The sequence below is a fragment of the Neopelma chrysocephalum genome, unplaced genomic scaffold, assembly GCF_003984885.1.
Source record: "Neopelma chrysocephalum unplaced genomic scaffold, ASM398488v2 Primary Assembly neopelma1_96778, whole genome shotgun sequence".
Taxonomy (NCBI): Eukaryota; Metazoa; Chordata; class Aves; order Passeriformes; family Pipridae; genus Neopelma; species Neopelma chrysocephalum.
Genome location: NW_020925422.1, coordinates 1,828,492 through 1,843,338, shown reverse-complemented (window position 1 = coordinate 1,843,338; position 14,847 = coordinate 1,828,492). Strand labels below are relative to the sequence as shown.

General features: G+C 43.1%; 1 protein-coding gene across 4 annotated transcripts in view; it reads left to right on the top strand.

Annotated features, from left to right (window-relative positions):
* The window catches only part of APBA1 (amyloid beta precursor protein binding family A member 1), an 84,746-nt gene that overhangs the window by 45,104 nt on the left and 24,795 nt on the right, over positions 1–14,847 (top strand). For all 4 annotated transcript variants that reach the window (XM_027709407.1, XM_027709404.1, XM_027709406.1 and 1 more), the window contains one exon: positions 13,615–13,716. In XM_027709407.1, coding sequence (XP_027565208.1) covers positions 13,615–13,716 — 102 coding nt within the window. The remainder of the gene's footprint in view (positions 1–13,614; positions 13,717–14,847) is intronic.

Genomic DNA, 14,847 nt, shown 5'->3' with positions numbered 1-14,847 from the left:
CATGGGTGTGTGGAGGCGTCCCGGGAGCCTCGGGTCGCCCCCCCGCTCCGCATGGGTGTGTGGAGGCGTCCTGGGAGCCCTAGGCGCCGCGTGCGCGGTTTACTCCCCTGTCTCAACCACCGCCGGAGAAGGGGAGAATGGGGGAGCCTCGCAGGCCGGAGCTGCACCCCCATGGAGGAGAGGACAGCTTCGGAGCACACTCAGGTTTGCCGTTCCAGGTTTGGGGGGGAGGGGTTTGATGGGGGGAATGGGGGAGGCGAGGAGGGAGGATGGGGGTTCAGGGGAAGGGGGGGGAGGAGAGGGGAGGGGTATCGAGCAGGCCGTGGGGGTCCTCCGACTTGCAGGAGGTAGAGCAGGGCAGTCCTGTATCAAGTGTCACAGGTGAGGAGTGCACCTGATGATATGTGGTAACACAGTGAAGGAAGGATATGGTCAGGTTGGATAGTGGGGTTCCTTTACAGTGATGGGGGTCCCGGCCAGGCTGGGGCCTTGATAGGCACCCCAGCCTTGGATGAGGGGGGGGGTTGGTTGGTTGCTTTGTTTGTCTGTTTGGTTTTGGCTCACCTGTGGCTGCTGCACAGCTTCGGCATGTTCTGGATGTGTCTGCTTTGCTCTGTTGCGTCCTGAAGGGGTGGACAGGGCGGGGGTTGTTCCTGGGTGTCTCCTTGAGATTGTGTATAGTTAGGTGATAGTGGGGTGGGAGGGACTTGCCCAGATCGCTCTGACAGGCACAGACCATGTGTGCCCCTAGGTGGTTGCAAGCTATGCTGGCGATAGTACATGCCTTCGGTAGGGTCACCCATGCCAGACAGGTCAAAACCGTAGGGTCAGATACATTACATTCTTGGGCAGGATGAGCTCGTTAGCCTTCTGGCAATCATCCTAGGAGAAGGACAACTCTAATCTCAAACCCGGGCAGATGGAGCTCGCTTAGCCCTGTAAGGCCATCCATCTAAGAGAAGGTCACTCTAATCAAACCTACGTCCTGAGGACCTCGCTGCCACCGTCCAAGCTCTCTTGGCCCTGGCAGATGAACCTCAGGGTTAAAGGGTGGGTTCAGTTCCGCGCATACTGCATCTCACCTAAAAAATCCATTGCGCAGGCTTGAAGGCTTTACCCACATGCAAAAAGTCCTGCAGCGACGGGCGAGGGTCGAAACGGTAGGTGAAAGATGCACTGGGAGCCGCAGACTCAACCCTGCATGCAGGCGGTTCAGGATATTGGTCATTTGAGACTGACGGAGATGACAGTCTCTTGGGGCAGCACCCTGAACGACCAAGCAGCCTTTTCAAGGACAGCACTGCTTGCTCCACTCGGAGAGGGGCCTAGAAAAGGTGGCCTAAACAAAGCTCATCTCCACCTTCACCCGGTTGGTTAACCGCAGACCAACGGGCATCTTCTTCCAATGCGGTCGCACAAAGAGCAAAAGACAAAGGCATGCACCTGCCTCCAAAGGTGTACCTAAACTAACTCTAGCATGTTGGAACATCAGAACCATGCTCGATTCTGCGAATAGCGGACGTCCTGAGCGACGTTCTGCCCTAATTGCCCATGAACTGGCTCGTCTCAACATCGACATTGCTGCTCTCAGTGAAGTTCGCCTTCACGAGGAAGGCAGCCTCAGAGAACATGGTGCCGGTTACACACTCTTTTGGTCAGGTAAGCCCAGAACCGAAAAACATCTCTCAGGTGTCGGTTTCATGATCAAAATCTCTATTGTCCCTAAACTCGAAAATCTGCCGACAGGTCACTCTGACCGCATTATCTCCCTACGCCTTCCACTCCACAACAACCAACACGTTGTCATCTTTAGTATATACGCCCCAACTCTCCAAGCTGACCCTGCTGAAAAAGATAAATTTTACACTGACCTGCGCTGCCTTACCCAAAAGGTGCCCGCAGATGATAAGATCATTATCCTTGGTGATTTCAACGCCAGAGTAGGTAAGAATTTTGAAGCATGGAAAGGAATACTAGGCAAGCATGGTGTTGGAAACTGCAATGATAATGGTCGACTTCTGCTAGAATTCTGTGCAGAGCAACAGCTTACCATAACTAATACTATCTTTCAGCAGAAAAATAGTCTGAAGACAACCTGGATGCACCCCAGGTCTAAGCATTGGCACCTCATTGATTATGTCTTGGTGCGACGGAGAGATGTCCGCAATGTCCTCCACTCCCGCGTGATGCCCAGCGCAGAATGTCAAACAGACCATCGGCTTGTGCGCTGTAAACTCAACTTCATTCTCAAATTCAAACCCAAAAGGGGCAGCATCCCAAGGAGAAGACTTTAAGTTAACGATCTCCAATCAGCCACAGTAAGAGAAAGATTCCAGACAAATCTTCAAACCAGGCTCGAAAACCATCCCACAAATCCTGCAGATTCCTCTCCTGAAACAATTTGGCATCATATTAAAAGCTGCATCCTGCAATCCTCTGAAGAATCCTTAGGGTTCTGCCTCAAGAAGAACAAGGACTGGTTTGATGAAAACAATCAAGAAATCCAGGAATTGTTGAGGAAGAAGAGAACCGCCCACCAAGCACACCTCGCACTGCCATCTTGTTACGCAAGAAAAATACCCTTTCGTCTTGCATGCAGCAAGCTTCAGCAGAAACTCCGTGACATCCAGAACAAGTGGTGGACCGATCTAGCTGCAAAAACTCAACTATGTGCAGATACAGGGGATCACAAAGGATTCTATGAGGCCCTGAAAACAGCATATGGGCCTACGTACCAAGTCCAAAGCCCACTACTCAGTGCAGATGGTCAAACGCTTCTGACAGATAAAACCTCCATTCTGAATCGATGGTCTGAACACTTTCAGACTCTTTTCAGTACCAACCGTGTAGTACAAGACTCAGCAATTCAATCCATCACACAACAACCGGTGAAATTCGAATTGGATACTGCTCCCACTTTAGGAGAAACCCTCAAGGCCATACAGCAGGTGAAAATTGGCAAGGCAGCTGGGGTTGATGGAATTCCACCCGAAGTCTGGAAACATGGGGGCCTTGCACTCCATGCTAAATTTCATGAGCTTGTGGTGCGCTGTTGGGAACTAGGCGAACTACCTTCAGACCTTCGTGATGCAGTCATCATCACCTTGTATAAGAAGAAAGGTACTAAATCAGATTGCTCAAATTACCGTGGTATTACTCTGCTCTCCATTGCTGGCAAAATCTTGGCAAGAATACTCCTGAACAGACTAATACCCGCTATAGCAGAAGAAATTCTACCTGAAAGTCAGTGTGGCTTCAGAGCCAACAGGAGCACCACAGACATGATATTTGTTCTCAGACAACTGCAAGAGAAGTGTAGGGAACAGAACAAAGGTCTCTATGTAACCTTTGTCGACCTCACCAAGGTTTTCGATACTGTGAGCAGAAAAGGTCTGTGGCAGATTTTGGAACGTTTAGGTTGTCCCTCCAAGTTCCTTAAAATGATCATCTCACTTCATGAGGATCAGCACGGCCAAGTCAGATATGGCAACACACTTTCTGAGCCCTTTCTAATAAAGAATGGTGTGAAACAAGGCTGCGTTCTCGCTCCTACCTTATTCACAGTCTTTTTCAGCATGATGCTCCAAAGGGCCACGGCAGACCTCGATGATCAGGACGGTATTTACATTCGATATCATACTGATGGAAGCCTATTCAACCTAAGGCGACTGAAGGCCCACACTAAGACCCTAAACCATCTTGTCTGGGAGCTGCTTTACGCTGATGACGCTGCCCTTGTTGCCCACACAGAAGCAGCCCTGCAGCGTTTAACATCCTGCTTTGCAGATGCTGCTGAGCTCTTTGGGCTGGAAGTCAGTTTAAAGAAGACAGAAGTTCTCCATCAACCTGCACCTCAGGAAGTCCTCCATCATCCCCACATCACCATCGGCCAGTCAGAACTCAAATCAGTCCAACAGTTTAATTACTTAGGCAGCCTCATCTCCTCAGATGGTAAGATCGACGGGGAGATAGACAATAGGTTAGCGAAGGCATATAGTGCCTTTGGAAAACTCCATAAAAGAGTATGGCGTAATAAACACTTGAAGAAAAGTACCAAGATCAGTGTTTACAGAGCCATAGTGCTGTCTACTCTTTTATATGGTTCCGAATCATGGGTCATCTACCGCCACCACCTGCGTCTCCTAGAACGCTTCCATCAACGCTGCCTCCGTACAATCCTGAACATCCACTGGTCAGATTATGTGACCAATACATCTGTTCTTGAACAGGCAGCAATCACAAGTATTGAGGCCATGTTACTGAGAACACAGCTGCGTTGGGCAGGGCACGTCTCCAGGATGAAGGACCACCGCCTCCCTAAGATCCTGCTTTATGGTGAACTTGCCACCGGCTGCCGCAAGAGAGGAGCTCCGAAGAAAAGATACAAGGACTCCCTGAAGCAACAACTCAGCCTCGGGCATATTGATCACCATAACTGGTCTACTCTGGCCTCTAATCGGGAGGCCTGGAGACACACCATTTATAACGCTGCTGATGCTTTTGAGAAGGCACGCAGGATCACCCTTGAGGAGAAAAGACAACGCAGAAAGAATCGAGCCTTGCAGAATATACCATCTAAGGAGTCTTTCTGCTGTGTCTTTTGCAACCGGACATGTCTATCTCGTATTGGCCTTTTTAGCCACCAACGCGCTTGCAAAAAACGTGGGTAGAGCCCTTCCCAAATCTTCGTTCACGAAGCCTAGCCATGACTGACTTTGCTTGGAGGATCAAAGAACTTCCTATTGCTTCCTGATTGATTGTAACACGAAGTACCATGATGGTCTCTGTGACATTAGGCTGAGGATCCTGAGAGCACCAAGTCCTTCCTGAAGGTGCTTCAGCTGCTCTACAAAATCTATCTGCATTTCGCAGAATTTAACTGTTCTAAGATATGCTGATGCAACTCAGCCTGGTATGCTGATACAGTGACAAAACAGGTGTTTCTGTTGGTCTCTGCATAGATTAGATATTGAAGTACACAGGGGTTCCCATTTTGCACCAAAAGTTAGTTTCTTGTCTGATATTTTCCACAGCAAGTCAGATAAGAACCCTACTGAGATTTTCAGGGCTGGCTGCAATCAAAACAGTGATCTATAATGACAGTATAGCTCAGTGAAAAGATAAATGATGGTTGTAGATGTACAGACAATCTGTGTTCTTGGAGCGAGGAAGTGAATTGGGCAAATATTTTAGAAGATCTATAGCAGATTGAGGGAAAGACATGTTGTAGAAGGGACTTGGGTCTGTGTAGGAATTTTGGTTTTCCCTGAAGATGAGGTATGTATTTGCTTTACTGGATTCTTTAATTCAGTTCGCAACTCAGGAACAGTCTGCTTTCCTTAACAAAGCATTTGTAGAATTGTGTAGCTTTAAGTTGGGCAAAACCAGGTTGTCTTGACTAAGTGACCATGAGTGGTCAATTGTAATAAAAATATAGTTGAAGCCCATTCATCTAATCATAAATTTTATTTCTGTCTCTCTTGAGAAAAAAGAGGACAGGAGCTGAGGCCAACTAATTTGTGCCAACCACATATGCCAAAGATGTTTTTCTTTCTGATTTGTAACACTGACCTTGAAGTAAGACTGTTTTTGTCTTTAGGCAGACACTATTTTCTTACCTTGGAAATATCAAGGAGCTGCAGATAAATAATGCAAATTGGATGCCTTTATTACCTTCAGTTATTTTGCAGGTCTACTTTGAAAATTGTCCTTATATTTTTTAGCAAAACAACTTTCCTTTTAGAGATAGAACTTACTTGAAAATATTTGTAATACTTTTGTGTTTTTAATCGTATGATATTGAAGCTGATAAGACCTCTTTAGATTGAAATAGCAGTCACTTTTTATTTAGCTAGGAGCTCTCCACTGGAGACCAATGAAGCCAGGGAGTCAGAAAATTTCAGTTGAGACTCATTAGATACAACCACTTTTGCCTTTTTTTGCAAGAAAGTGACTTTTACTCCCCAATGCTGAGCATTTGAGTGATACATTCACAGCAGAATGCTTGGTAGAATACCAATTGGAAGTGTCCAGAGACTATTTTGAGAAGCTAACAACCCAGAAATATTCTGTTAACCTGCAACTGGGTATAGTTTGGGACTGTTAGGAAAGACATGCAATGACTGTGATGGTAAGAAAGATACAGATCACTCTATCCATTTGCACTTAAGATGTCCTGATTTCAGGTTTATTCACAGGTAACCTGCCAGGAATATGAGTCATTCCTATGTATTTCTCCTCAAAAGAAATGCTTGGTAGATACATGAAAAAGAAAATTTCTCACAGCCCATGGATTATTCTGTCGTAATAAACTCTGGTAGTCCTGTTATGTAGGAGACAGGTAGCTGGCTTCTGTGAATAAATAAATAGTGTACAGAGCTACCTGTTTAATATTTAACAATCCAGAGTATTAGCTGCCATGTGCCTTGTTCACCCTGGTTTAGTGACGTGTGCTTTCTCTTGAATAAGAGATGGTCTGGACATGTAGCTTGTGGGAAGGGAGTTGTGTATTTGATAAAAGCTGAAAAATCCTCAGTGTCTTTTGAATAAAGCCAGTAAGAGGGTTTTTTTGTGTTTGCCACACATATGAGATGTGTACAATTGACATATCTTTCTCAAGTCTGTTTATCACAAACTTTTTAAACCAAAACAGACCATCACTTGGATATGGCCTCACAAGGATCTCTTTTTCAAATACAATGGCAGTTAGAGCTGCAAGAAGTGTGACATCAGGAAACTGACCTGTGATGGAAAAGACCATGGAAATGCAGTTAGGTTGTTTTCTGAGTGTGAAATGGGGGGGATTTTGTTCACTCATAGAATCATGGAATTGTAGAATGGCTTGGGTTGGAAGGGACCTTAAAGATTTTGTTCCAAGCCTCCTGCTATGGGCAGGGACACCTTCCACTAGACCAGCTTGCTCAGAACCACATCCAGCCTGACCTTGAACACTTCTAGGGATGGGGCATCCACAGCTTCTCTGGGCAACCTGTTTCAGTGTCTCACCAGCCTCACAGGAAATAATTTCTTCCTAATACGTGATCTAGACCTGCCCTCTTTCAGTTTCAAGCAATTCCCCCTTGTCCTGTCACTACATGCTCTTGTAGCCCCTCTGCAGGTTTTTTTTTAGGTTCCCTTCAGGTACTGGAAAGCTGCAATTAGGTCACTCTGAAGCCTTCTCTTTTCCAGGCTAAACAATCCCAGTTCTCTTAACCTTTCCACCACAGTGAATAAAGTTTGTAGCTAGAGCTATGAAAAGTTTCAAGCATGGAGTTTGTGGTATGCATGTGCCCAAGAGCAGTGAAGCAGGAGACCCTTCAGGAAAATATGTTCTTCTAGATGCACACAGTTACCTCATTGGAAGGGAAGGCCCATATCTCATTTAGGCAGCTCTTGCTCATCATTCTTACCTGTCAGATTCTCCACTGGAAACTTGCAGTGAATGCACCTAGCCAAGCACAGAAACTGTGGTGTTTAAAGGTCTAAATAGAAGACATGCAATGCACGATCTGGACTTGAGGATGAAAAGAGTGGAAAAGAGTGTAGTTTTGCATAGCAGATAATTCAAAATGCAATGAAATATTCTGGTGTTTAAACTGCATGGCAGGTCTTAAGAAGGGACTCTCAAATGTTGTAGGGCTTTGAGAAGAGTGGCTGGCTTAGTTACAGGAGTCCAGAGACCTGATAAGAAAAGCACTGAAAGGCGTAAAAACTCAAGTAGAATTTTTTGGGCTGTGATTTAAAGAGAATAAAAACAGGCTGCCTTCTTCACTTCTGCCATAATCAGGAGGAAACAGTGGTTTGGAGGGCCTTTAAGAACTAGACACCATGACCTTTTTCTGAGGTCTATTCAGCTGTCTGTGGGGCTATAGATCTGAAAGCCGAGTTCTGCTGACCTGCAGGGCATGATTTGTTCTGCATGCCAAGACTTCGGTTTTGCAAAGCCCTGGTCACTGGTGTTCACAGTCTCTGTTCCTTTGCAGACACTAGAGGTGGTGTGATGTTAGAATAAACCCTAATATAAAGTAAAACCACATACATGGGTAGTTTAGATTTGTGAAGTAGAAATGTAGAGCTAAAGACAAGCCTTCCAGATAGAACAGAACTGAGCTGCATTGTTTTGCTTCTCTGTTGTTTTTGGTTACATATGTTTTATTTCAACCTTTGAGTTCTCAATTGCGGGATTTTCTCAGTTCTTACGACTCCAGAAGTGAAGTGTTTGCATGGAGATGAATTTGCTTCACTTTTTCCACAGCAAGAGTAATGAATTATTAAAAAGGCCATAGAGAAGTTTTCTAAATAATTAAACATGCTTCAGTAATAGATGAACTAAGAGGGGGGGAAAAGAGAAAGGAAAGAATTGAAGTAAAGATGAGCTTATAGTGATAGTATATTGTGTGGGGTTTTTTCTGAGCAGACCTTTTGAGACTATTGATTGAGCACACAGACTACAGGTCACCTTTCTGTCATCTACGAGACCACAGATTTAAGTTTATATGGAAAAAAAGTCTCAAAAGCCTGAAACCAAAAGTCATTAAAAAACCAAACCAATACAAAAAGAGTTTTATTCATCAGTCACACAGAAGAAAGCTTAAATTTATCAATTAGTCTGCTTGAGGACAAACACTCCCAGATGAGTTACAGGCTTTTAAATTACATTGAGCACTGGATACATAACCTCTTGAATATTTTTTTGGTTTTTAGGTTTTTTAATTATTGAAAGATGAAAGTAATTTCAGGGGATTTTTCTGTGCTGTTGAAAACTAGAACCATACTTGTTGCAGTTAAAACCTTTTGAAAACACAGGAGAGATCCACACTGATTTTTTTCAAACTAACGCATGAAACTGCATTGTTACTGGAAGTTCAAGTGGAAGTACAGCTAAGGAAGTCCATACTCAAGAGAAGAGAAGCATCCAGCTGCCAGGAGCCTTGCTATACTGCCAGTCTTCCATCCAGCATGCATGGTGCTGGACAGACCTTACCTACATAGCGTATGTATATGGCCTGATGGACAACCAGAGTCCATACAGCATAAGATTTTATTCAAAGAGAAGTTACCAGCTCAAAAAGTGGGGTACTGCGTGGTTACTGCTACTGACTCACATGGCCAAGAGACTCTTTGAAATGGGCAAAATAAAGGGCTATCTTGCCCTAGCAGGCTCAGTTACATATGTTGTTGGTTATGTTTATAGTTTGCTCCCTTGAACTTTTCTATGTCAGATCTAAACTTCTGCGTTTCCTAGCTGTATTTTTATTTTGTATTTGAGACAGTAATATGACAGTAACAGGTAGGAATTTTTCTTCAAAGACTTTGACTGAGGTACAGAGTCACTGCTTAGATGAAAATCTCTAGTTTTGTACCTTCAGTGAATTTTGCTGAAGATAGGGAATGGATGCCATCCAGAGGGACCTGGACAGGCCTGAGAAGGGGACCTGTGAGAACCTCATGAAGTTCAATAAAGCCAGATTCAAGGTCCTACACCTGGGTTGGGGCAATCCCAAACACAAATACAAACTGGGAGAAAAAAGTCCTTGAGGGCTGCCCTGCGGAAAAGGACTCAAGGATACTGGGGGGTGAAAGATTGATCATGAGCTGCGTTTGAAGCCCAGGAAGCCAACCATATCCTGGGCTGCATCAAAAGCAGTGTGGCCAGCAGGTCAAGGGAAGCAATTTTCCCTCTCTACTCCGCTCTTATGAGACCCCACCTGGAACTGATTCCAGTTCTGGGAACCCTGACATAAGGAGGATGTGGACCTGCTGGTGTGAGTTCAGAGGGAGGCCATGGAGATGATTAGAGGGCTGGAGCACTTCTGTGAACACAGCCTGAGAGAGTTGGAGTGGAGAAGAGAAGACTCTGGGGAGACCTTACTGCAGCTTCTCAGTACCTAAAGGGACTACAAGAGGGCTGGGAGAGGGATGTTTTACGAGGGCATGCAGTGATAGACAAGGGGAATGGCTTCAAATTGTCAGAGAGTAGATTTAGATTAAATATAAGGAAAAAGTTATTTGCTGTGAGAGTGGTGAGGCACTGGCACAGTTTGCCCAGAGCAGCTGTGGATGCTGCATCCCTGGAAGTGTTCAAGTGTTGGACAGGGCTTTGAGCAAGCTGATCTAGGGGCAGTAGAACCTAGATGACCTTAGGGTCCCTTCCAAGAGAAAATATTCTATGACTCTATGATTCTATGATTTCATCCCCTCTGTCCCAGCCTTGTGTGTGATTATGTGACCCAAAAGTTATACTCTTTTCAGGTAATCTGCTGCTAAAAGCATGTAAAACAACACTGCTTTTATAAAACAAGAGCTAATGCTTGTATTTAGAGATGCTTCAGTGTCAGTTACATATGTCTTCATGAGCTATGTAGTAAACAGCTGAATTGACCTGGATAAGCTAGATGTAACACAATCCTCTCCTTTTACAAGTTCTGTTACTAAATCTCTCTGCACAGTAGCAAGGAAGGTTTCTCAGGCGGAGTGGGTTGCACATTAGTTAGAGTCAAACAACACCAAAATTGAGATGGAGAATTTTTGGATGTACCAGATTGAATATCGTAAGAAAAACGTAAGTAGATACTGGAGAGGAAGAATGGGGTAACTAGCACTTTTTTATTGATGCACTTAAGAAAAAAAAATTCTAATTCCATTGATGGACTTCTGTACCCAATAACAGCATGCTTCACATGAGCTTACTGTGTTTGTTCTGACATTTTTGTTAGGCTTTGAAAACTTGTTTTGTTAATGAGAACAGAGAAGTCACTAAGTTTTTATTTTATACTTTATTTAGAGCAGCTATGCAAGTTGTCTATCCACTACAATCTATCAAAATATTTCTTGTTATTGCTGTGACTGCATTCTTTCTTTGTACATTATATATGGTACCTTTAAAAATGCATTTTGATGTTGAAGATGAGTGTTTGTTCTTCCAAGTTTTAACTTTTTTGTACAAATGTTTTTGGACATGATAACTCTCATGTCATGTAGCAAACTTTGTAGGATGTTTGATATTTCAGTTTTGTAGTTTGGGGAGTACTGTTTGATTGGTTGGTTTTGATTTTGGGGGTTTTTTGTTTGTTTTGAGTGGGGTTTTTTGTTTTGTTTTTGGTTTTCTTTTTTTCCCCCCAGAAGTATTTGAGCAGACATTGAAACAGAGCCTACAGAAAGCCTGTGATAATTTTGATGGTTGCTTGGTTCTGATACTTTGTAAATGAAAATAGCAGAGTAAAAGTATTTGTAGTTCTACTGGAGTAACTGTTAGTACATTTTGAATGGTGCAAAGTTTCTTAATGCCAAATGTCAGGTTTAAATAATTAATTGTTATCCTTCAGTGTATAAATATCAGAGCTTTCAGGCCTTCTAAAGATTTTTTTTGTGTGTGGAAACATTTGATGCTTAACTTGGTTTCTTTTTCTACTGTTTAAAGCTCAGTCCTACAATATCTGAATGTCATTATTGGATTGATAGTATTGTGAGCCTTTTATATTTAATCCTAACACAAAAATACTGCATAACTATTAAGAATGTGAGTGTTATGAAGACACTTCCATATGTAAATAGAATTGCTATTTCTGCAGTTGTTGCACTGTCAACTTTGGTAATTGCACAGCAAGCCAAATGAGCCTGTATTTCGTCCACAGACCCTACTTGAATGCTCAAGGTACAATGAGCAGTTCTTCAGTCTGATGGCACAAGCACATCTCAGCATTCTAGGGACCATTTCACAGCTGTATCTGGTCAGGGACGGTTTCACAGCTGCATCTCCTTTTGCCTTGCAGTTGTAATTCAAAATACAGGGAGATGCAGGGACTGCTCTTCTACCTAGGAGATATATGTGTAAGGAATTGCATCTTAACTCTTTGGAAGCCTTTGTTAGTTAACTATAATTTTAATACCTAGTTATTATCTGAGATGGACATTTTAGAGCAATGAGTGTAAAGAGAAAGGGAGAAGGGAGTTTTGTTTTCTTGTTTTGTTCCATATCCAAGAGAAACTTAGTGGTTTGGGTTTTTGGTTGTTTGGTTTTGGTGGTTTTTTTTAATTTTGTACACTGTTTTATAGAATGCAATGTTGCAGCTGGAGTGGATGCAGAGCGCAAGGGCACTCCTAGATTGGAGCTGCTGCCAGCTCAGAACACTGGAAATGTAGCCCTTTTCTGGTATGACTCATTGGCTTAGAGAAAAGCCATGCCATGTAATTGCTTATGAAAAGAGAAGAATAGCAGCTGACTGTTTTGCCATCTGTGATGAACTGCTGAGTTAGCAAAGCTAGGGCCATGGTCTCCTTGTGTCAAAGGAGAGTGTAGAATGCCAGGGCTGTTGGGTTAAACATCCAGCTTGCATAGCTAAATGCTAAATTTCCTTTGAGGATTCACATTTTGGCTTGCATAGACATGTTTTGCAGGTATGTCCTTAAAATCTGTCTCTAAAAATGCCTGCTGGGTTAAAGCTTTGTACTCTTTCATTTTAGTCACCTTCATTAATTCCATACTCTGTGTTCCTGTGTCATACCCCTATACCAGGGCCCCCTGCTATGTACTTTAGATACCTTGCTACAGCTTTTTAGTGTCACCAGCATTCATTAGGAATTGTCTATGATTAGAATATCCTTTCCCAAAGCATTCTTCCCCTTTATCAAGACACTTGCTGGCGGATCACATAGATAGTTGCTTCACTGAATTGTTTACGGTGAAAAGAGAAAAATGAGGAAATTTGATCAAAAGAGCATGTATATTACTGAGATCATAGCATGAACTGTGGAATATCTTCCAAGTTTGCACTGTATCTAGAATGAGGAATCACAATCCTTGATTACAATGGTATTGAATAGTCATTGAATATGTTCACAAGTCCTTATAAAAGTTGTTTTGTAAGATGATGGAATAACATTTATGGACAACCACTGCAGCCTCCCTCTGCTCAGTTTAAATTAGTTTAGCACCTCAGGTGATTATACCTGAGAGCATGTGTGCTTGTGGGGAAATTGCAGTCTTTTCTTCACTTTCCCAAGTTTGACAACTAAGTAATCTTTAGCTGAATCTCTGTGTTCTGGTAGGGTCAACTCACTTGTCTCCCACCAGAGCTTACTGCTAAGTGACTTCACCTTTTTTCTTTCTTGGAGTGTCAGAGTTCAGGACATTGGCCTGCATTGTCTGCAGCCTTCAGTAAGCTCAGTCATTTTTCTGCAGGCCACAGTCATGTACTCCCGCAGCTGAAAGTCCTGTAACTGCAGCTTAGTTGAATGGTGACAGTAAAAGTAAATAGTTATCCCAATACCAGATGGTCCTCCATTCACCTGGCAAAAATACTTGACTCCCTTTTTGGCTGAGTGTTGCCTACCACCAAGTACAGCTTTCAGTTTTCACAACTGCTTAATTTCATACATTACTGACAAATAAACACAAGTGTCTTTTAACTGTTCAAAATAAGTTCACTGAGATATTGAAATGTGATCATTATCATAAAAAGCAAGGGTTACAACATTTTAAGTGTTTGTCTTGTTTTGTCTTTTTTCCCCCTCGTCTCTACTTTGATTAGAGATTGTCAAGTTAGAGGAAAATATGAAAGAAGAATTTCTACATTGGACACTTATAATATTATTTCATTTTCTTGCCATGTCTAGTCTCCATCTCCAGATTCCTCTTCACCTCGGGGTGCTGAATCATCAAGTAGGCAACATCACCAGGATGTCTGCAGTACAGCAGAGGCCTCCACTAATAAAGAGGTAGAGTGAAATCTCTTAAAAGCCACAGTCTTGTTCATGTTGTTTATGCTTATGCATGCTTTAGGGGACCCCTGGTGGCCTAGTGGTTAGCATGCAGGACTCTCACTGCTGCAACCACGGGTTCGAATCCCAAGTCCCCCGGGCAGATGGTAGCTCGTTAGCCCTGTGAGGCCATCCATCTATGAGAAGGTCACTCTAAACAAACCTACGTCCTGAGGACCTCACTGCCATTGTCCAAGCTTGCTTGGCCCCGGCAGATGAACCTTAGGATTAAAGGGTGGGCTCAGTTCAGCGCAGGCTGTGTCTCACCTAAAAAATCCATTGCGCAGGCTGGAAAGGTAAAAGACCTTTCCCCAAATCTTCGTTCGCGAAGACTGGCCATTATATGCATGCTTTAATTTTCCTTGCACCTGCACAATCCCTTTTCTTTTTCCAAAATTATAATAAACTTGAAAAGCTGATTTCGCTTATGCTTTTCTCTTATGCTGCTTTCCTTTATGCTTGCCTAGCTGTCTGACTGAATTTCTAACATACTTAAGACTCTTAATCGTGGCATTTCTGACTCTGTGTTCAGCTGCCACTAAATTTATTTAACAGGCTGGGAGGTATTGATTTACCCAACAGCCAACATCTCCTCTGTGGTAGAGGCAAAACGAAGAAGCCCTTTCCTTTTTTCCATGCAGATTATTTTCCCACAAAGAAAATTTCTCAGCCAGATGAAAAAGTCCTTAAATTAAATCAATTAGGTAGTAAATTATGCTGTTTAATATTTTGTCATTGTAGAAACTGTCCTGCCAGTGATTCGTAGTCAGAATGCAGTTCCTGACTCCAGGCTCCTCAAAATAAAGCTGCATACTTGCTTTCTTTCTTTTTTTTTTCCCCTCACCTAGCACTGCTTTACAGTGCAGTAATTCCACCAACACAAAATGAAAAGTGTGAGTAGAACCTCTTGCAGTGTGGAAATAAAATGCTTTGACATAACAAGTATTTGAGTTAGTATAGAATGGCAGGCTATGTAAGCAGAAGAATCTGCAAATGTTTGGTTTATCTGCTTCTTAATTTTTAAACTTATAAATAATGTAGAAACTGTAGAGTGACAAATACCGTATTGCTACCAATAGCAATGCATGA